At 42.5% G+C, this 22,267-nt stretch overlaps 1 protein-coding gene across 22 annotated transcripts in view; it reads left to right on the plus strand.

The window, feature by feature from the left end:
• The window catches only part of cacna1ab (calcium channel, voltage-dependent, P/Q type, alpha 1A subunit, b), a 123,936-nt gene that overhangs the window by 17,588 nt on the left and 84,081 nt on the right, over positions 1-22,267 (plus strand). For all 22 annotated transcript variants that reach the window (XM_067496650.1, XM_067496642.1, XM_067496636.1 and 19 more), the window contains 2 exons: positions 10,019-10,125; positions 10,363-10,502. In XM_067496650.1, the coding sequence (XP_067352751.1) occupies positions 10,019-10,125; positions 10,363-10,502 (247 nt within the window). The remainder of the gene's footprint in view (positions 1-10,018; positions 10,126-10,362; positions 10,503-22,267) is intronic.

Below are 22,267 nucleotides of genomic sequence, written 5' to 3' on the forward strand. Positions count from 1 at the left end.
AAATTAAAATACCCCTTTATTACACCAAGTGGACACTTTACACGTCATGGAGCTGTAATGGAACCGCTCTCAACAGGTAACCGCTGCATAGGTGTAAGATTTAGCTCTTTTTTCATTTCTGCAGGTAGCAGCTTCATCTGCACTGCAAAATTAAGAACTCGGAATAGAAGAAACAGCCGCATTCAAATGATTGTGTAGCTCACGCCCATTGTTTCGTTTGTCTTTTGGATTTGATTAGCAGACTTGCTTTTCCAGCTGTGCTGCGTTTACGGTAATGTCAGTGTGTGCATCCGCGTCTGCAGCATTTCATTTGAAATGAGTGCATTATATGTGTGTGTGCATGTGTTGAGCAAGTGACAGGGGAGGGGAGGTTTAGAGATTTGTGTCTAAGGTGAACTGTGTGTGTGTGTTTGTGTCTGAGAAAAGACAGACTAGTCGCTCATTAGTTGTCTTGACAGTTTTATGGCTGCTGAGTTAGCACGAGGCCGTGGGATGTTAGCCCTCCTCTTCACACATTAGACCTGTGTGTGTGTGTGTGTGTGTGTATACATGAACACTGTATGTGCTCTCTGTGCGTGTGTGGGATGCTCATTACTCTGACTGCAGCTCTATTGACATTCCATGAGATTTCATTGACTGTTACTGGGCCTGGTCAACCTGCAGGGCCTGACGCAAACACAGTACGTATATATGTACGTACGGTACTGTACACTGCTGGGTACTGTGTGTGTGTGTGTGTGTGTGTGTGTGTGTGTGTGTGTTTAAATCCGAATTTTTATTTTACTGTTGATTGAGGACTTTAAATTGAGCCATTGTTGGAAGAAAAACATGCATTCATCTCTCAGTCATGCGACTCCTGTCAGATTGTTATAACTGCACATTAGTTACCATAAAGCTCCTGGTGACATCGGTTGCAGTTGTAGGAAGTAAAAGAACATATTGTTTGAGCAAGCGAAAAAAGAGAAAATTAAAACCATTACCAGGAACTCGTGACCATGTCATAGGACTTGTGAAAGCTGATCTTGGTGAAATGTGCAGGCCTTTAAACGACTTCCTGTTGAAGTTAACTGATAGCATGTTTACCTCGTCAGGAGCCTTATGGGAAATGTAGGATGTCACCTTTTTAAGTCAACATAAGCTTGAAGAGTCACAGACCTTCCACCTTCCACTCGTCTCATGAAGAGGCTGCATACAACACAAGCAGGAAATATGACGGAAGCTGGAGTGAGTGTGGTGCTTGGGGCGGATGGGTAAGTGTGAAAGCAGAGGACAGTTTACTTCCTACTTCCAGGGATTTCAGTATTTTAACCCAAATCTTCATCCTAACATTTTAGATTTTTGTGGGCACATCATAGCACATGATAAGATACTGACAAAGGCCGATTGAAATCCAGATCTTTGTGTATATCAATATATGAATATATAATAGACTTTTTTTAGGCTGGTTTACAGACTAGAAGCTTGTGTTTGGATGTACGTTGTAAATTCACTTCCATCACTTGGCCGCTTGATGACTGAACTGTTCAGTATTAGTTCCTGCACTGATCCATTGTCTTTGATCGGTGCATCACCAGAACCTTTGAGGACAACGTCTTCTGCTCCTGTGCTTTTTACCCTGAAATGAGATCTTCTGCCATTTAGCGCAGACTGTCCACTATTTCCATGTTGGAGACAACAGTTTAGCTGGTTCCTCTCTCTCTCGCGTCGCACAGACACACACACACTCACACACACACACACACACACACACTCAGCTATATGTGCCATCTCCATTTCAGTTCTGCTGAAACAACTATGGGGTGTGTGTGTGTGTGTGTGTGTGTGTGTGTGTGTGTGTGCCTCTGTTTGTTGACAGTAACCTACTTTTATGGAGCCTGCTCCCTGAAAATGATACAAAAATACTGCATTTTTGAAATTTGCCTTTACTTCTTCCTCCTTCCCATCTCAACACCATCTCCTCATCTTACGTCCACATTTCTCCCTCTTTTCTGTCATTTCCTGCTCTCATCCATCCTCTCCATCATTACCTCCCTCCTTCTGCCCTTCCTTCCTTACATCGTCCTCACACTTATCACTCCCTTATCATCCTTTGCTTTTTGCCTATTTCTGTCCTTCTTACCGTCCTCTATCTAAACGCCACCCACATGTCCACCTCTTCTTTTATCACAGCTTTTCCTCCCTTTTATTACATTTAACTTTTTGTCATCACGATCCCTGACACAACACAAAAAATGTTGGTGTTTGGCTTCCTCAGTGATCTGTCAATCTTTTTTCATTTTTTCCTACCTCTGCCTACCTTCTCCCACTTTTCTCTGTTTTTCCATCTTCTACCTTCCTATCTTTATATTTTTTTAGGCTTCTCCTTGTTGACTTTTTCTTTTTCTATTATTCTTGGTTCTTTACTTTTCACAAGACGTTACACTGCTGCTCTGTAAATCTGTTTAGTTATTAGAAAATGTGTATTAAAGCTAATCCATGATTTATTCAGAAGAAATGCTAATCTCAACCCAAAACATTCTCATTCCAATGCATCAGATATTGACGCTTCTTAAGGTGTCATGTTGCACTGCTTGTCACGTCCTTTGACGCCACGACACCCTTCAGCCTGAATATAGGAGGCCACCATTTGACGGCATGGAAACGACTTTATATAAACAGAAAAAAACCCATTAGCTTTAAGGGTAAGGTAACGTACAAGAATAAATTAGATTAAAACCAAACCCTGCAAACGGGGACGTCACACACGTGCTTCCTTACTGTAGTAACCACACGCGCCACATTGTGTAACGGTCATCATTAAAATGCACAACATCATGCACAAGACTCTTTCACTTTATATACTACCTCAATGCGTTAGGCATCAAATACTGAAGTGTCATTTCCATTGTACTACACTGAAAGCAAACCGGTATCCTACGCATCAGCATGTAACGCACAAGAGACTGGATGGAGCAGCACTTTTTGACGCCTCAGGAATGAGAACAGGCTGCTGGTCAACCAGTGGTCATATTTTCCCACCTTGACAACAAAACCGCTTAATTTCTCATTCTTGATAGTTGTGGTTTCACTCTTCCCGGTTTAAACTTGCACAGTCAATCTTACTCACTGTGCTGTGATCTACAGTCCCAACTTTCCCGTTTTTCACTTTCATTTGTCTTGTGTATTTAAAATGGGTTATTTTGTTGTTGTTGGCAATTTTATTGCACTTTCTTGAACAGTTATTGTTGCCTTGGGATTTTAGTGGAAATACTTGAATATCCCAAAGACGACACGCATCAAAAATCTGAATTGCCATGTGACCTGTTGGAGCAAAAATAAAAACGCAGACTAAAACAAAGTATATCTGTAGATATAACCTTCGTTGTCCTCTGCAGCCATTACATTTTACCAGCCACCATGCACATTTAATAATTCAGAAGATTGTTAAAATAGAACAGGACTCCAGATGATGGTTGACCTACAAAAGAAGCTGCTCGAGCAGCATTACCTGTCAGAGCATAGCAGTAGTGGCTGCTAGAAGTTTTATACAGTATGATCCTTGGAAAGGGAGTTAGGCTTTTTATGTAATCACTCACCGACACTTCATTTGTTTCAATTTCTTATCCAAACATCGTAGCCATTTGTGATATTCTCATTTCCTTATTGTTCATTGATTTTTGTCTGTAATGTTTAAATCTTTTTTTTTTATTGCATAATCAACTTTTTTTTTTTCTGACTCTTAATATAATCTAATTTACACTCTTATCATTAGAGACTGAATGAAATTAAAGAAAACAGAAATGTTTTCCACCATTCAGTGTTTCTCTACTGGATTAAAGAGACATTTCAGTAAATGCTGTTGTGGCATTTTGTCATTTTGAAGTGGGTGGTTTTAACTAGAAGCCTGAGAGCCCCGATCAGAGCTGGTTCATCAGTTGTACTCCATGTACAGCACTATAATGCATGAGTGTGTACACAGCTGTCACACCCTAGAGTTGAGAGGGTTTCCTTGCAATGCATCACCGAAGACGAGGCGGGTGTTTGTGCGTTTGGTCTGTGATTGATGGGTTTGTGTACTTACTATATGTATGCATGAGTGCGTGCATGTGGATACAATGGATCAACTTGGCCCAGTAAGAAAGGAAGAAGTGATGGATGGGTGTGTGTGTCTTTGCAGTTTTCATTATGAGTCCGCAAAGTGGCATAGCAGATATTCTGCAAAAGAAAAAACACAAATCAAAAAGAGCTGGGGTCAGGGGAAAGAGAGCTAGAGAGAGAGACGCACCCTTTTATCTTTAACATGTCTATATATAGCGGTTCATGGAGGAGAAGAGTGGAGCAGGATGGGAGGGAGGGTAAGTGGAGGTAGAGGAGAGGCAAGATGGCTGAATAGGAACAGAGAACGATGTAAAGGTAGATGTGTGAGTGTTAAATTCCAAACTTGTCTGCAGCCAAACCGATGATCAGCAAGAAGGAGGAGGCAGATGGAGGGATGGACAGGGGAGGAAAGGGGGGAGTGAGAGAGCAGAAGAGAAGATAAGGAACAAGGCAAAAAGACAGCGATATGCAAAGGGCCAAAAAAGATGGGAGTGAAGATCAGTGGAAAAGAGCATCATGGAGTTGAAATTTTCAGGACTTGGAGAGAGATGGAAGAATGAGCCTTCGGTGGAACATTGTAGAATGTGTGTTTGGGGTGTTGATATACAGCATTCATTTGGATTGAGGGTTGTGCACGTCTCGCTTAGGCGAGATGCAATCCCGCACTTTGCCAGCGCGGCAGTTTCAAACAACCTTGGCAGCGGCTTCTAATCACCACGATAATAAGGAGAAGTTCAGAGTAAAACCAACTTCCTGAGCCACAACTACCCACATCTGCATACCCACCATTTATTTTGTTGTTTTTTTCTGACTTTACTTTGGGTTGTGGAAAAGTGAGTCAGTCAGGGATCATCAGGCCCGTCTGCCCCCTTGTGGCTGAGCTTTGAATTCCTGCACAAAACAGGCAAGAAAGTATGTGAACAATGAGGCTGGTGACGCTGTCATTGTCTCCATGCGTGGATTTATAAAGAGCAAATATCATGACGCTCACACTTTAGTCTCAAAAAACTGTATAAAACGGGTGTGAAGTGAGTGTGAGTGAGTGAATCTTTAGATCCTTAGATCTAAGTGCAGTTCAAATCTGGACAATATTTTACTGTGTGTGTGTGTGTGTGTGTGTGTGTGTGTGTGTGTGTGTGTGTGCGCACCCACCCGCTCGTTTCCTGATCTTTCTCATCTCTGCATGTTTGTAAAGGAGGACAAAGGGAGGGAGAGACAGAGTGCTTGCGTCATTCCCATAACGGAACTGACTCTTGCTGAGTCGAGTGCTACACAGTTTCATTTATTTGATAAATCTTCATTTGGTGTGATTTAAAATCTCCCCCCTCATCAGGCTCTGCTCCCCTAAAGCACAGCCTCAGCGCCCCGCCAAAATGCCTCATCAGCTGAAAACACACACACAAACACTTGGGTGTACACATGCGCACACATACACACACACACACACACACACACACAGCCTACATGTATATACAACACTAACACACAGCACGAGGACATTTTTCACAGGATGACTTAGATTTAGGCACATTTAGGTGTGAGTGTGTGTGTGTGTGTGTGTGTGAACAAACAAGAAATTTGTCTTTAATGGTAAAATCGAGGTAAACTGGGAGCACTGGAGCACATTGTTAGGGATAGTTGTGCACTCACTCTTTACTAGATGGACCCAGTGTGATCTTTGTGTTAGGTCTAGTCCTCTAAAGCAAATACACATCTTTAAGAAAAAAAAATGTAATAAAATCAAAAGAAGGTGTCTTACTGTAGATACGTCTTACTAGACAAATGAGACCTGAAATGACTGGATATATGATTATGAATGTAGCTCTGCAGGTCTGGATTCCGGTGTGATGGCATTAATAAGCAACGCAGGAGAAAGGAGTTTGGAAAGATGCAACAACATTTGCAATTCCAAAATAGGAGTCATTGTTATGACCTTTACATCATTTTTTTTTTTTCCGGAACATTCAGAAAAAAACGCTACCTAATTATTGTACAGTTTTGACAGGACCGTGTCCGTAATCGTTACTGCCTCACTGTTAGTGTTGAATGGTACAGTAAGTTGTACACAGCTTTCCTTCTACTTTTCAGCTTTTGGTCCACAAATGAACACTAACAAGAATAAGGCCTTAATGCTTAAATTCCAAAATGCCTGCATTGGTGAAAAACTACTCGCAATATGCAGCCATTTTGAAACGTTGGCTGAAACATGGAGCATGTGCAGAAATGCCAATCATGTCTTCTGGTAGAATTATTGCGTGTGCACATATAATAGACAATGGAGCCACACGATTTTGCTCGTGTGGATATTCTTGTGCCAATAAATACATTAGTTTAATAATGTGTGTGTATTTTCTTGGGGTCATTCTGTTTGCATACGTGCTTTTTGCGTGTCTGTGTGTCTAGTTGTTTGCTTTCAGCTCCCACCTGCAGTGTGAACAAGAGCTAGAAGAGCAGAAGGAGGATGAGAGACTGTGTGTGGTTAGTGTATTTGGCAGGATTTGTTTGCGGCCATCAGAAAGCCATTTTAATTACAGAGAGTAACACACACACACACGTGCACGTTTTGCAGTGCTCACCAGTGATGTTGCCAAAAAATTCAGCTCGCTAATTGCTACCAATTCACCTAATGTTTCTTTTTCCTTTTAAAAGGAAGGAATACGACGAAATGAAAAACAGAGAGAGAGAGAGAGAGAGAAAGAAGAGAAAGGAGGTTAAAATTTAAAAGGAGGCCAAAAGGGGAAAAAAGCGTGTGATTTGTTTGCAAAGGCTAAAGTAAGGAAATAACAGGGAAAGTAGGAAGAGACAAAATCCCAAAGGAAAGAGAACAGGAAATAAAGAGAAACATAAAGCTGTGGACAGATATAGAGACTGCAGAGATGTGAAGACATGGTAAGAAACGAAAGACACACACACACACACACACACACACACACACACACACACACACACACAGAGGGAGTGTTACCTCCTGCTTTCAGCAGGTTGTTAGGCCAGCAGAGTGTGTGTCTGCTGAATAATAGATGTTGTAGCAGGCTGGCATGTAGTCAGTGGCACACACACTGCTGCTGTGGGCTGCATAAGGCTACTGTAAATTGATTTATAACAAAAACAAGAAATTTGCATCTAGTGGTCATGGGAAATATGACAGAATGGCATTTGATGATCATCTTTGTAGGGAAGCGGTTACGCTCTCTGCAATGAGAGGCCACATTTTGTGTTGTGGGTGGAGTCACAACATGTTCTAAAGGTTCAATGATGCCACTGAATATTGAGCTTGTCGTCTCTTTTTCAGTATTTACTTACTGTATGCTAATGTGGAGGATGCATACAGCTCTACCCCCTCTCTCTACCCCCCTCCTATGTGCCTTTGGTTAAAGGGCTACATGTGAGCACTAGATCAGTGAGATGGTCAAGGGACAGGTATGTGGCACTGCAGCGTTGTTTTTGAGGCAACATGGACGGCGTGCGTAACCGACTGCATCAGTTTCTGTGTAGACAGCATTGTCCCAGCAAGAAGTGTCCAGTGATATCCAAACAATAAGACGTGGATAACAAAAGAGATCACAAACATTCTAAATCAGGAGAAGAGGGCGTGTAGAGGTGAAGATCTGTGAGGCTAGAAACTGCTACAGGAGGAAGCTGGAGTGGAAACTCCAGAGGAAAAACCTGAGGCGGGTCTGGAGGAGTATGAGGACCATCACAGGTTTCTCCGTTTCTTTCAGCACCATCAGGCCAGTTCTTCTGGGTGAGAAACTGACAGCGATGTAGGTAGATCCTGTCTGACTGACAGACCACAGTGTGTACGTCTGTAGTACGGTGTGTCAGTCAGTGTGGTGAGTAACACTGGGGCCCCACAAGGGACAGACCCCTCTCCCTTCCTCTTCACCCTTTATAACCCGGCTGCCAGACAGAGTTGTGACACCTTCAGAGGTTTTCTGATGACTCTGCCATATTTGGGTGACGAGTCTGAATACAGCGCTGCTGTGGATAACTTTGTAACATGTGAGCAGAACTATCTGCATCTCAATGTGGCAAAGACAAAGAAACAGGTTGTAAACTGGACTTAAGAAAACTGAAGCCCTCTACAAAAAGGGCCGGTGGACTGAGAGCTGCAGACACCAACCCACCGACCAGTGACATTGTGGGGATGGAGCTGGACACTCTAAACAGCAGTGTCAAGCAGTAAGATCCTGTCCAAGCTGCAAGGGATACTGGACAATGGCTCCCGTCCTCTGCATGACATGCTAATGACGCATACAAGCACCTTCGGTCCAAGAATTATACTACTGAGCACCACAGGAAGTCTTTCCTTCCTCTGGGCATCAATCTGTATAACTTCTCCCTCTGACATCAGATACTCTGATGTCAAATTACTCTATATTTTTTGTGTTATTCTCTTTCTATGTTTATATGTTGTATATGTTTCTATGCACAATTTACCACTCTGGAATGAAGCATCTGGGACGAAAGCATTTCTGATTCTGATTTACAGAACTTAAATATTTTTAAAAACCCAACAAATCCCCTTCGTGCAAGATTGGAGAGGAAAAACTCCCTTTAACGGAAGAAAAGTCCAGCAGAACCGGGCTCAGGGCGGGCGACCATCTGCCTCGACCGGTTTGGGTGAGTGGAAAGCGGAGAGAGAAAGACCCTTTAAGAAATCTTTAAGAAAAGAAAGTGGCCCTTTCACTACATTTTTTATTAAAGCTATAACTTAGTCTAACAGACGTCATTACTCCTTTATCAAGGAGGTCTGTGCATTGTCTGCCAGCCAGTGTGTGCAGTGTAGTACAGTGTGGTCTCAGTGTTTGGACTCCTCCGAGTGACCTGTCTGATCCCCTCACATCACCCAGCTGCCTCTTACTCAAACACACACACACACACACACACACACACACACACACACACACACACACAGAGAAGCCATCCTCCGGCCATAGTGTCAATGTCAACGTTGCGTCTGGTAAACACGACAATAGACACGTACTCCCACCCTGCGTGCACACGCAGACACAGACATACAGGCTAACAGGATAATGACTGGCCAATTAGGCACAGGCTTGATCTGTCTGGATGTATCCAGTCATCTTAGCCCCTCCAGCGGCCATTACTCGGGCATGGACACACACTCACGCACACACATCACAACACGTTCAAACAGACTTGACTGGATGGAGCGTGTGAAAAGCTGGCTGCTGCACCAGGCGGCCTGTTTGAGTCAGTCTGTGTGTCAGTGTGCAGGAATTTTATTGCCATGTACAGCTGTGATAAACTGATGAATTTCAGTTTAAATTAGTCAGTCACTGCGGCCTGTCTGCTCCTGGATGCAGAAATGTTCTAACCCCTCGTGTTTCTAACAAAATAAGTTTGTAACAATTTGTTGTTTTTTTTTACATAAAATAATGTTATGGACTTTTGGGGTCTAAGAAAATGTCAGACGGATTATTTAATGCAACGTTATTTTCAAATGCATTTGAATAAAAGAGGTGTTTTAGTCTCATCAGACAGCTTGACATTCGAGAAGACATCCAGCTGACCAGTACAGAAGTTGCACAAGCAACACAAGCAAGGCCAGTTGATGATTGCAGCAATTGGGTTGCACATTTATGCCCAACCTTGACCTGAGGCTAAGAAATGGCTCATTTGTCTCCTCCCGTATGAGGAAAACCCACGAGTTAAGACATCATTAAACTGAGCATTAAACAAAACAGATATTTGTGGACCATCTATTTATTTTTACAATATTCCATCAGCCTGACAAAAAGCTACATAAAACTCCAACATGGACAATACATTTCTTTTAGCCCTTAGTAGCCATATTCCTGCCAGGCCCAGTTCTGGTATTCGCCATCAATCGCAATGATTCATACATGCAAATATGTATGTGTGTGTGTATGTGTGTGTGTGTATGTGTTTAATATTGGCCTTAACTCCAGCTGTACTCCATTTGAATGGATGATCCTCACCACCATCATAGCAAACTGCATCGTCCTGGCTCTGGAACAGCATCTTCCTGATGGAGATAAAACGCCTCTGTCCGAGCGACTGGTAACACACACACACTGCAATTACACTGTATACACACAAATACACACAAACATGGGCATCATGGGTACAGATAGAAACACTGGCTATAAAGGCAGATACACAATCAGGCAAAGAAACAAAGTGTAGAAACACAAATGACAAATCACTGGCTGAAATTACATTTTATTAACTGCAAAAATCCCATTGTTTTTTGCAATTAATACAAATATTGTAATTTCCTGATTCTTACCCGTGCAGGAGGAGACGGAGCCCTACTTCATAGCCATCTTCTGCTTCGAGTCGGGGATCAAGATCCTAGCTCTGGGTTTTGCATTACATAAGGGCTCCTACCTGAGGAACGGCTGGAACATCATGGACTTTGTGGTCGTGCTCACCGGGTGAGTCAACATGTCTTATCACTGTCCAACACAACTTTTCACTTTAAGCTATTTTCTTGCTTTTGTTTATCTTTTTTATACTTTTTAAAATCTTTTTTATTTATCGTGGTTATTTGTGTTTTGTTGTATTTTATTTTTACTTATCTGTTACTGTCCATATGTTCCTCATCATTCACTGCACAGATAAAGGTTAAGGATGAGTTTCTATGGCTACGTATTCCACACTGGGTCAATTTTCATGGTGAGGCCTTTTTGAAAGTTCACTTCAGGATCTATATTTTATCATTTTGTACATACAACATAACTTCTCCCACTTAAAACATGTATACTTGCACAAAGTATTTTATAAAATCAGGTGTATGACTGTGGGCGTTGGTTTAAAGCCACTGATTACGCGATTAGTTTCTCTATCTTTCTTATAACATTGAAAACATTACATTTGTATTTATATTTTTAATATTCTTTCCAATAGTGTGCAGCCCGGGTATTACAGTATTAAAAATCAAGACTTAAAAATGTATTTGTTGTGATTTTCTAGTGGAGTGCATATAAGGTCAGAGTCTGACATTTATTTCTCCATCGTTAAACCCTAAAGAGGATGACGAAGAGCTGGGCTCATGTTCGTCCCCCGGCAGGTCCTTCTTTGTCCTTCTGTGTTAGATAAAGATCAAGAATGATGTTGATTGGTGGTTCGTTGTGCGTGCAGAGCCTGCGTGTCACTCACTAGCAGCAAACTCAGTGTCTCCAACAGCTCTTCACTTGGAGTGAATTACAGATTTCTTTTGTACATTTATGGTGGAAACTAGAAACCGGGTGACTTTTCTTTATGCATTGTAGAAATCTGCCTTACTTGACATTGCACGTCCTGCAGCGTGACTGCTGCACCTGTGCACGTCGTTATGTCTCGCACATGCAGTTCGTGTCTCTGGTACTTTGAATTACTTAGAGGGACTATCTGGCAGCTGTACTCGCTAACAATGAGCATTAGTTACTCGGTACTTAATTGTGAGTTTGAATCTGTGTGCTGGCAGGTAGTAAGTGTGACGCTGTGCGTGCATCTGTGTGGGATCGGAAAATGTCTGCATCAGCCAGAGGGGTGGGGGTGGGGTGGGTGGAGATGTTAACGAGATACAGTGTTTGTCATGGAGAAGACCGTAGAATGAAGACACATATAAAATGTAAACACACACACAAATCTGTGTGTGTGTGTGTGCGCGCGTCATCTTCTTATAGTAGCATGACTTCCTTGCCTCACTGATCTCAAACACACAGACACAGCAGAGGTCTGGTTTGACAAGGTGTTCTTGTATGATCAGGGCCCCTCCTCAGTCACTATCTTCTCTTTAATGAGGACACACACACATACACACACACACACACACACACACACACACACACACACACAGAGGCTGGATCAGAGCAGCGCTGCAGGGAGCAGCCACCAGGGCAAAGTAAAATGTCACATCTCCAAGAGCTGGGGGGAGCAGGTCTGTTGTTATGGGAATAGCTGAGAGAGTAGTAGCCCAATGTCTCTGCTGCCTTTTCTCTGTTCATTTTAAATTAACCTCATTAGATTTATATGCAAAAGCACCATAACATGAAATTCATGCCACACTTTAAAAACAATGCACAATATTTAAAATTTGTTTCAGAAATGCACTGATAATGCAAAAAACTAAGAAAATTTCAGGGTGGGTGAAAGCTCCTGTACTTAACCCTAAATGAGGGCACTGACTATCAAAATGATGTGACTCATCCGCTTCGGGCTTCATAGTGACTCTGAAGCAGGTTTTAATCCAATTGAAAAACCCATGTGTCAAGCAGCACTTTTCACCATCATCCAAACACCAAATGAGAACATCTCTTTCATAATCCTCCTCACAGAGACTTGTATAGATAGACACACAGATAAATAGATGTAAAGACACAGCGAGTAGAGCTGTACTACTGCAGCTACATAACAGAGCGGGGAAAAGGGAGGAGGAGGTGGAAGAAGAGGACACGTGACAATGTCTCTCCATTCCCCTGGGCTCTGGATAACAGGACAGAGAGAGAGAGAGAGAGAGAGAGAGAGAGAGAGAGAGAGAGAGAGGGAAAACAAAATGGGTTTGGCAGCTAAAGAAGGTATGAGAGAAGGATGGGAGCAGAGAAGAGGCAGAGGTGGTGAAGGAAGACTACAGGAAGGAGGCATGAGTGATGGGTGGAGGGGGTGGAAGGCCGGAGGACGGGGGGGAGGTGAGAGTGATGTATGGCGGGAAAAGAGAGGTTTGGAGAAAGGATGGGAGGATGACAGAAGGGAAAGATGGAGATGAAAGATGGCGGGGTGGGGTGGGGGATGGGGGGGAGTGAGAGAGAGCAAATGCAGAGGAGCATACTGTGTTTGTGCGTGTGTGAGCTGCAGTAACCTGCTGTTCCATGCTCCCTATGATCCATCACTCAGCACTGCCCATATAACTCACTCTGCTGTTATCTTGTAGTGCACACAATGATTATGCATGTTATATTACCAACTCTAATATAGTTTATATTGAATGCAAAGTCTTGGTATGAACACAGACTCCATGACACCACCTGCTGTGTGCGAGTTAAACTGGTTTCAGGGCTGCTTGTCCATTAAAAAATAATGAGACAATTAGAAAAAAAAGTTGGATTGATGTGTAAAACGTGAATAAAAGCAGAATGCAATGATTTGCAAATCTCCTGAACCCACATTTTATTAACAATACAAGATGTCAGATGTTGAAACTGAGGCATTGTGTAATTTCGTGGAAAATAGTAGCTCATTTTGAATTTGATGGCAGCAACGCATCTTAAAACGGTTTGAAAAGGGCGAAGTTTAGCATTGTGTAGCATCCCCTCTTCTTTTAACTGTCCGTAAACACCTGGGAAGTGAAGAGACCAGTTCCCTGAGTTTTAGGAATTTTGTCCCATTCCTGTCTGATGCAGGGTTCCAGCTGCTCAACAGTCCTCTGCTGGATTTTTTCATTTTATGATGCACCAAACGTTTTCTGTTGGTGAAAGGTCTGGACTGAAGCCAGGCCAGTTCAGCACCTGTACTCTTCTCCTGTGAAGCCCTGCTGTTGTGGTGGTTGCTCTGAAACCACTATGTACTTTTTAGCATTGATGGTGTGTTTCCAGATGTGTGAACTGCCCACACCATAGGCACTAATGCCCCCCCGCTGATAAAAAGGTGGATGGTCTCCATGGTTTCCAAAATAAATTCCACACGCATCCAGTTTTGACCTTCAGCCTTGTCCCCTTAAACAGAGATTACATTGAATCTTTTGACGATATTATATATTATATATAATATACGCTTCTGTGATTGATGTAGACCAGAGAAATGCAACTGACCTAGGCATCGTATGGCCCCATGAACGCCTCACACTGATGATGAGGGGAAGCTGGCAGTAGACCAGAGTGTCACATTGAGCCAGTTTGTGATCATGTTCCGCCTCTGTGTGAATGACGCTCACGTTCTTCATTTGCATACTCGCATGTTCAGCTCACAGGTCGAGGAGCACGACGCGAGCCTCCAAAGTAAATCTAAGTCATTAAACACATCCCATGGCCTTTTGGCCTTTCCTCTAATGCCACCCTTAGCTTTGGATCAACCAGTGAGACACTGCACTATGAACCCAGAAGTCCATTTTGAGCAACGGACAATTCATTTAAAACACTGCAACACAGTTTGCATTATTAGAAAAAACTTAACCAGGTAATGCTGCAACTATTATATGTACAAAGCCAAGCTATAACCAGGAGCTGGATTCTTAAACATTGCTGCCTACTGCCCATAGTGTTGGAGGTTTTTTCCCCACCCTTCCTGACCACATGTCGAAGTGTCCATCCCCATCCCCAGCTGTGCAGTGCTGGTCTCGATCCCGGTAGAAATCGTTCTCTTTTTTCTCTCCTCTGGGAGAGTGTGTGCTTGTTACATATGAGTCGTGACTATAGAGGCTTCTGCCACTACGTTGTGCAGTGAGTTCAGCTTGTGCATGAATGTGTGCTGACTTCATTCTTGGCAGATACGCTAGAGAATGATGCTTGATGACGACAAGAATTAATGAGAGGAAGAATGAGAGAAAGAAAAGAGGGAGTGGACACACACACACACACACACAGTGACTAGTGTGTTTAGTATTTAGGAAAGACAGTCCATTGATTTTCAATGTCGTGCTCTGACGTCACACAGTAATCTAATCATTTACAGTAGAGTCTGGGCCAGTCAGTCAAGAGGACATCAGATGTCCCTGCAACTCTTCTGTCCCAGAGACAGTGTTTAAAAATAGACCTCATTCATGCAAAACACACAACAAGGTATTTTTACATACTTTTCACAGGATGTTTTTTTAATTCAGATAGTTAGAAAGTCTAGCAATTCTGCAAATGCTTTCAAAACCCATCTCTGGGGTCATTAGGGATTTACTGCTGAGAGAAAGCACTTAGTTCAAAACTCATGGAATAATGCTACTTTAGTATTATCATAGCTGTTTAGTATGTGCACATTAACTAAAATCAATACAAACTTATGTTAATCTATAAAGCTATCAAACTCCAAATCAACACTGTAAAAGATACAGAGCACTCAATTCAAGTGTTGTTATCAGTCGTCATCACACCCATTGTTATGGTTTGATAACTCACCTACTAACATTGTTAATAAATTTAAGACGTGTAGAAAATTTGCGCCATCTAAAGGCTGCAGGGAATATTACAGGCAGTAAAGTTACATTTAGTGATTTGAAGTCCAAGAAATCTTTGTCTGGGAGAAGTTGGGCAGGATGGGCGTGTGACAAAACACAGGATTTACTTTAATCAGTGTTGTATTTTAACCCAACCCAACAATCCGTCCTAAACCCAGTCTTCTGGTTTTTGCGCCTAAACAGAACCAGGAGTATGTTGGCGTTTTTCTAAGCCTGGAGCAAAACAGTATTGTAAATGAAAAGCCCGAATCAGGTCACTTTTAAACAAAGAATCTACATGTCATCAAACATTAAGAAGTGGTAGACACAGGTGTTCCATCACAAATAAGCTGCAAGACCACAGAGAGGGAGAGAGAAATGGGGTTAGACCAGGCGAGAGGGAGAGAAGCTGGCTGAAAATTGTCCCTTTGCCATCACTTCCATTACCATTAGTGCTCTGCAGTCTTTTACAGGCTCTTCGCTCTTCTTTGCCTTCTGCTACACCCTCTACCTGCGTGTAAACACGCTGTAAATGGTGTTAGGGTGCGCGAGTATTTTAACAGCCACAGGTTTGATAATGATAATAATGTATCGTTCTACCAAACAAACAATAGTGACCGAAACTGAGCACATAATGTCGAGTTGGACCAAACAAATGTTGAACAGCAGTTACTCTTACTGACAGAGAGCAGGCATCAGACGAGATGATTTGTACGACCGCTCAACCGATTTAGGCCAAGACGTCTGAGTGGACCAATGGCAGTTGTTGCAGTCAGTTTCTCTGCAAAGCGTCGTTAAGTTTTTGGGGTGGTGCCCACCAGGCGACGGAGAACTAAAAGAAAAAGAAAAAAAATTAAGAAACTAGAGAAAGACCAGAGTAACTACAGCAGTGGCCAGCAGGTGACATCAAACATCATCACTTGCCCATCGTTTCCTCTTCGACATCCCACAGTGAACTGTACCACTGTAAGTTGTTTCAACATGGTCTCATCCCACAGCATCAGATATTGATGCTTCCCTCGGCGTCAAATTGTGCCGCTTTGTATCATACAGTATTGGTGTCAAACGTACCCTTTAGCATTACTATTGGATACTCCGGAGCGCCCACTATTTGATGGCCTGGAAATAATGTGACCGTCCACCTCCCTATGACACTTTTTCACTTAATTTTTTGCGTCTCTGATTTGCATGTCAAATATTGAATCACCCGTGTTTCTAATTAACTGCACTGAAAGCTCCGAGTACCAACGCAACCTTAAGCGTCAGCATGTACCGCCGAAGGGACTCTACAAAGCCAGGGACTTTTTGACGTCTCGGGAATCAGAGCATGGCGGTTGTTTACTGCCCCCTTGTGGACAAATGTCAATTGTGCAAGTATAACAGAAACGCATAACGTCTCGTATAATAACACATAAGTGCAGCTTTAGAGGTGATTTACATTCAACGTTTGCATTTTTACACATGACGCAATTCATTTTAATTTCAATTCATTTAGCATAACATATTGTTGGAATCTACCTAATGTAATCTCGCTATTCAATAGGCATTTTTTGTTATCAGCACCGTAGATATGCTCCAGTAACCTGCTGCTCATGCTAGCAGTTTCAGGAGGTCATTTTGGGATATAATACATAATGCACAATGTTAGTTGATTTGTTTTAGCACAGAAAATATAGTTTTGGTTGAGTTTAGGCACAAAAACTAAAGTGTGGGGATTAGGGTGGGTTCAAATACTGAAGAAAAAATGACAAAACAATATGAAATGGAATGTAAACTAAACTATCTTAAGAGGAGAGAGCAGGAACAGCATAGACAAGAGCTAAACTAAGTATTACAGCTGTCTTTGACTTATATGTAGAGTCTGATTTATTAAGTGTTTTGACAGACATGAGGATGAGATGCATCTATAAGTGTGTGTGTTTTTGCAGTGGATTTCTGCATTAATTGACATGTGGCTTTAGACAAAACTGTTGTCTTCAAAACCCTGCTTCAGCGCGTGGTGCTTTGTGGACACCCACACACCCTTGTTAACAGAAATAGCCAGAGACAGACACACTCAAACACACATACACACACCTAAAAAACATACAATGTGAGGACCACAGGGTAATGAAGTTTGGCGAGTTCTCCATCACACCCACAGTGAAACGCACGTGTCCTGCTGAAGTGTTTTTGCTACCTGAATGTGAAATCTGACCTCTCTGATGAGGAGGTCATCGACTTCAGAGAGTCAAATAACCTTCAGGTGTCTTCGCAGCCATCCTGAAGGCCATACTTGAGAAACTGAAGCTTTTAACCTTGGAGGCCATTTCGACCATTGATGTCTGGAAAATGAATCTAACACATAGCAGATGTTGCTATCAAAAAATTATTCAAGGATAAATGTTGGCAGTCAACCACCTAAATCTTCAATCTAGATGTTCATTGAAGAATCACTGTATTAATGTTATCAGGTAATTTAACATTGATTTCAAGATATACTAACAATATTTTACACAAAATGTGAGTGTTATCCACTAACCTCTTAATAGATAAAACAATACATTTTAACCAGCTGGTGACTCAAAATGCGTAGGAGACATAAAAGCAGCAGTAAATTCCTGATGACCCCACATGAAAATGAAGGACAAACAGACACTGCAAAGCCTTTTATCAAACCGACAACTTCAACTGCATAACATGTTGCATTGCATGCCGACACGGTGAAAGCAAAGACGTACACAAGCAAGCACACAGGAGTCCAGACGCCGTGTCCCTGTGAGGTCCAACCGTCATGCTGACAGGAGACGGAGGGACAGGTGGGCCAGCCGGCGTGGCAGTGAGAGGAAGACAGATGAATGGAAAAACTGGAAGAAGATTATAGACATGGCTAAAAAAAGAAGGGAGGGATAGATGGGAGGGTTGAGCTGAAAATTCCTCCAGATGCCAGGGAGTGTTTGCAGCAGAGCACACCCTCAGCAAACCCTGGATAAAGACAGGTTTATAAAACTTGATTAAAGAACAGGAGCGTGGACAGATGGGGTGAAAACAAAGAGAAGGACGAAGGAAAGACTGTGACACGTTGGCCACCTTCAGTTTTCCTCATTTTTCCATCTAATCATACATGAAGTCAAAGGGCGAAAGCACTGAGGGTGTGAGAGAAGAGAGGGAAAAAGTGGAGAAAGAAAGGAGCAAAGGGAAAGTAAGGGGAGTTTGGTAGTGAGTATCCATCAGCCGAGTGTTAGATATCTGCTGAGGTCAGCAATAATGCGAGGGCAAGAAAATGAAACGAGGGAGAAAGCAAGAGGAAGACGGGTGGGGGGTAAGATGAGGATGGAGAATGTGGTCAGAATGAAAGTGCTTCTGTCCTGCCTCTGTGCCAGTGAAAGCTCCAGCAACCAGGAGATGGAAAGGGAATGAGAGAAAATGAGTGAAGCGGACTGAGATGAGAGATAAGAGAAGTGGATGGAAAGAGGGTGTGACTGAGGAGCGTAAGCTAGTGGAAAAGAGCTGCTACAATAATCCCCCTTCACCTCCAACCCTTGTCTCAATTCTTCTGCTTATATCCCCCCACTGCGCCCAGCAAATGGTCTGTCCCAGTAAGGGCATTGAGTGGGACGGACCTCCTTTTGTGGCGACGGTCGAAGGAGAGCGGTGACGTGCATGTCTCAAAGAGCCGTATGCGTTAGAAGAGGGGTTGAACGGAGCTGGTGTCATTGTTTTCTCAGTTTTGAGATATTGTGGTTTAATGCCTTTATCCACACGGTTCCTCAAACTTTTGCAAACAGGATGGAGAGTAAACTCTGCTGTACTTCTAAAAAGGAAAACCACAGCTAGACAGTCAGAGTAGGCTGTGGGTTTGCTTGGCTGTAATGGTCTACTTTGAACCACTTCACATTTCTAAATCTATACAGCTGCAGGAATGAGTCCTAAAATCCAGTTTGCATGAACTCTATGGTTTATATTTAATGTCTGAAACAAGGTCTGTGCGTAAAACAAGGTCAAGACGTTTTATTTCGTTTTATTCCACAACATGCACAGTCATTACACATCATGCAGGCTTTTTTTGTATCACTAGCTTCAGCAGGTCCTTTTAGGGCTTTTGTAGAGTACCTCAACATCCTTAATCAAATTGCAAATTGGAAATTTAGTGGTGTTGAAGTTGTGCAATCGCAGGTTTGGTTTAACTGTAGCCTAACGACTGCCTCTAGTGATGTATCAGGGCTTCAAAATTCATAAAAGTGATGTTAATCTGTGAAGAAGTCTAATAATCCAAAATCAATTGAAAATTTGCATTGGCCTTTTTTCCCCCCGCTGATTTCGCGGGAACACGGACATGCTAGGACATGCCAACATCCAAGCTGCCCTACATAAATGTGTCCCCCCTATGGCAGCCTCATCGTGCTCTTTGATGCAGCTGTAGACGACATGGCAGGTGACGGACACTGAAAGCTTGCTCGTGTTTGCAAAGCGAGGATTCTTACAAGCTGCAACCTCAATGCCACTAAGTCTAACAAACTGCACCTTTAATCGACGGATGTGCATCCTCGCTAGCAATGCTGAACATGGGCAATTACACAAGTAATTTGCCAGCATTTACTCAAAACCTACAGTTTACGTTTTTAGATGTTTCACACTATAATGAAAAGATGAATTTGCTATCTGATCACAGCTGAAAATCCGAGCCACGTTTTTAATACGTCTTGATATAAAACACCTACCATACTGTAGATTTGTGCACAATCAGTCCTACTGAAAGCCCGACAATATTAAGCATGTGATTCCTGTTAACGTCAGTTTACTCCACTGGTGTTTTACATGCGTTTACTTGAGGTGTAGCTGCTGTATATATGTGTTAGTCTTGTGTTTGCCTGCTTCCTGCTCAATGCACACTGGGACGGCTTCCAGCAGCTCATGTCCCCACAGAATTCAAAATAATGAAAAACTGCCAGAGCAAGTCAATTCATGTCAATGGCAATGAGCTGAGGAAATTTAATTTTACGTTCATTCGTTTGCAGATGCTAGTTTTGCAGAAATATCTAAAAAAAAAAACAGCATTAGCAATAATGAAAAGCCTTGTTAGATATGCTTTCAATGTTCATACATAATGTTTATGTCTTACAGTATGTTTGAACATATTGTTCACATTCCTTCACTGGAACATTGTCCTTCACGTGTTTGCAAGTGTGTGAGTGTGAGGGCTCAGTGTGTGACGCTAAGGACAGGAGCTCACACTGTGATGACACATGGCCCTCCCACTAGATTTCCACACGATATACACATCACCAATATGAACATGCACTCACAACCACAATCACAGCACATACAGTTCATGCACATATCACTGGTTGGAACTGGTCCCGGTTAGTTGCATGTTGGGAGAATGTGTGTGTGTGTGCAGTAGTGTTCTTTACACACAGTAAATGCAAACACACAGTTTTGGCTTTAGGAACAAACAGGGTTTGATCTAACAACATCAGTATGTTTCAGTTTCAGGTTACTTGTAATTGTAAAATATGTAAGTAATTAAGTATCACATAATCTGAGACCTCATCTTTGTGCTGTTTACCCAGAACGCTGGTTGTTCCAAAAGCACAATTCTACTGCTCAGCCTGTTACTCAAGATCCAGCTTGCAAGCCTTTGTGTAAATGCTTGTACGTTATTGACAATAGGACTGATTTGATGAATTGGTCAAATGGAGTTCATGGTAAAACAGCATCCCTAAATTAGCGATATTAGATTTTACCCATTATACATTCATCTATATATGTTTCTGTGCAGATGTTGGAAACACAGCTGAGAAAGTGGGTCATCTATATTACCTTGACTGCACTGCATTAGTCATTGTCATCAGTTCGTACTCGGTATATGTGCAGTGCAGAAAGAGCACATACTCAGTCTATAATGTGTTTGTATGTTGATGCAGTTGCATGGCTGCATCTCCGGGTTGCCGTCATTTGGTGTGTAAGTGTGTGTCTGTATGCAACGGAAGTTACACTTGTGTCTACGTACTGTACTGTGTGCTTGCACCATGCACAGTGGGGGGGGCATGGGGGCTGCGGGAATTCGGTGGGGTCAAAAATCAATCGCTAGGAGACCTGCTTCCGATCCCCGTTGCTGCGGCAGTGCCTAGATTCCATCAATGAGCCGGGGCTGCGTTACCCTGGCAACGCTTATGAATGAGAGCAAGTCATGGCATTGCAAGTCGGTAACCGTGGATACTCAGCGAACAGAGGAATCGCTGGTTGCCATGGCAATGCCATGAACGGGGAGAGACCAGGCAAAGTGAGGGTGGATAGTGAATCCTGAGATCTTCATCACCATCTTCATCACTCACCAGCACCAGCACCCTGTTCTCAAACAGACAGAGACAACAGGGGACAAACTTCAGCATCTCAAGTGTTTTTTTCCTAAAGTGTAATACAGTTTACTTTTTTTTTTTCTGAACGTTGTCTTTTTACTGAGAGAAAATGTGGGAGCTTAACCTATCAAGTCACATATGTTACACAGTCATAGCCGTATAACTTTTCATAGTTCAGGAGGTCCATGAAATCCTCGCGTTGCTTTCATGTCCCACCGACAGAACAGTGAGAATGGTAATTTATTATATGGTTTAAGTATCATGACACCTCATTGTGCTTAGTTAGTTAGGAGGACTAGAAAGCCAGCACAGCATATAACAACATTTGTTTCTGTGTGTGTGTTTGTGTGTGTGTGTGTGTGTGTGCACATGCACTTGTATTTGTGACCTAAAAAGAAAAGTTTTCCCTAACAGAAAGGTTTGTGGCAAAGTGAGGACATTTTGTTCACCCTAGCAAGTTTGATGACCTGTTCGGGGGTTAAGATTCGGTTTTAGGGTTCAGTAGCTTTAGGTTGGGGAATGAATTTATTCCCAGAATTCTCCTCACTTTGTGCAACTATTGGGTTGGTTTGGTATGTAGAGCCAAATGCAATGCACAGGCTGGTGAATGTCATTTAGGTGCTTACGTAGATGGGTGGAATTAGGGTTAACAAGTATATGAACCTGTGTGTGTGTGTGTGTGTGTTTGAGAGAGAGAGAGTGTTCACAGGTTGATTGTTAGGTGTTTCCCAGCAGTGAG

Source organism: Channa argus, chromosome 3 (assembly GCF_033026475.1).
Source record: "Channa argus isolate prfri chromosome 3, Channa argus male v1.0, whole genome shotgun sequence".
NCBI classification, from domain to species: Eukaryota; Metazoa; Chordata; class Actinopteri; order Anabantiformes; family Channidae; genus Channa; species Channa argus.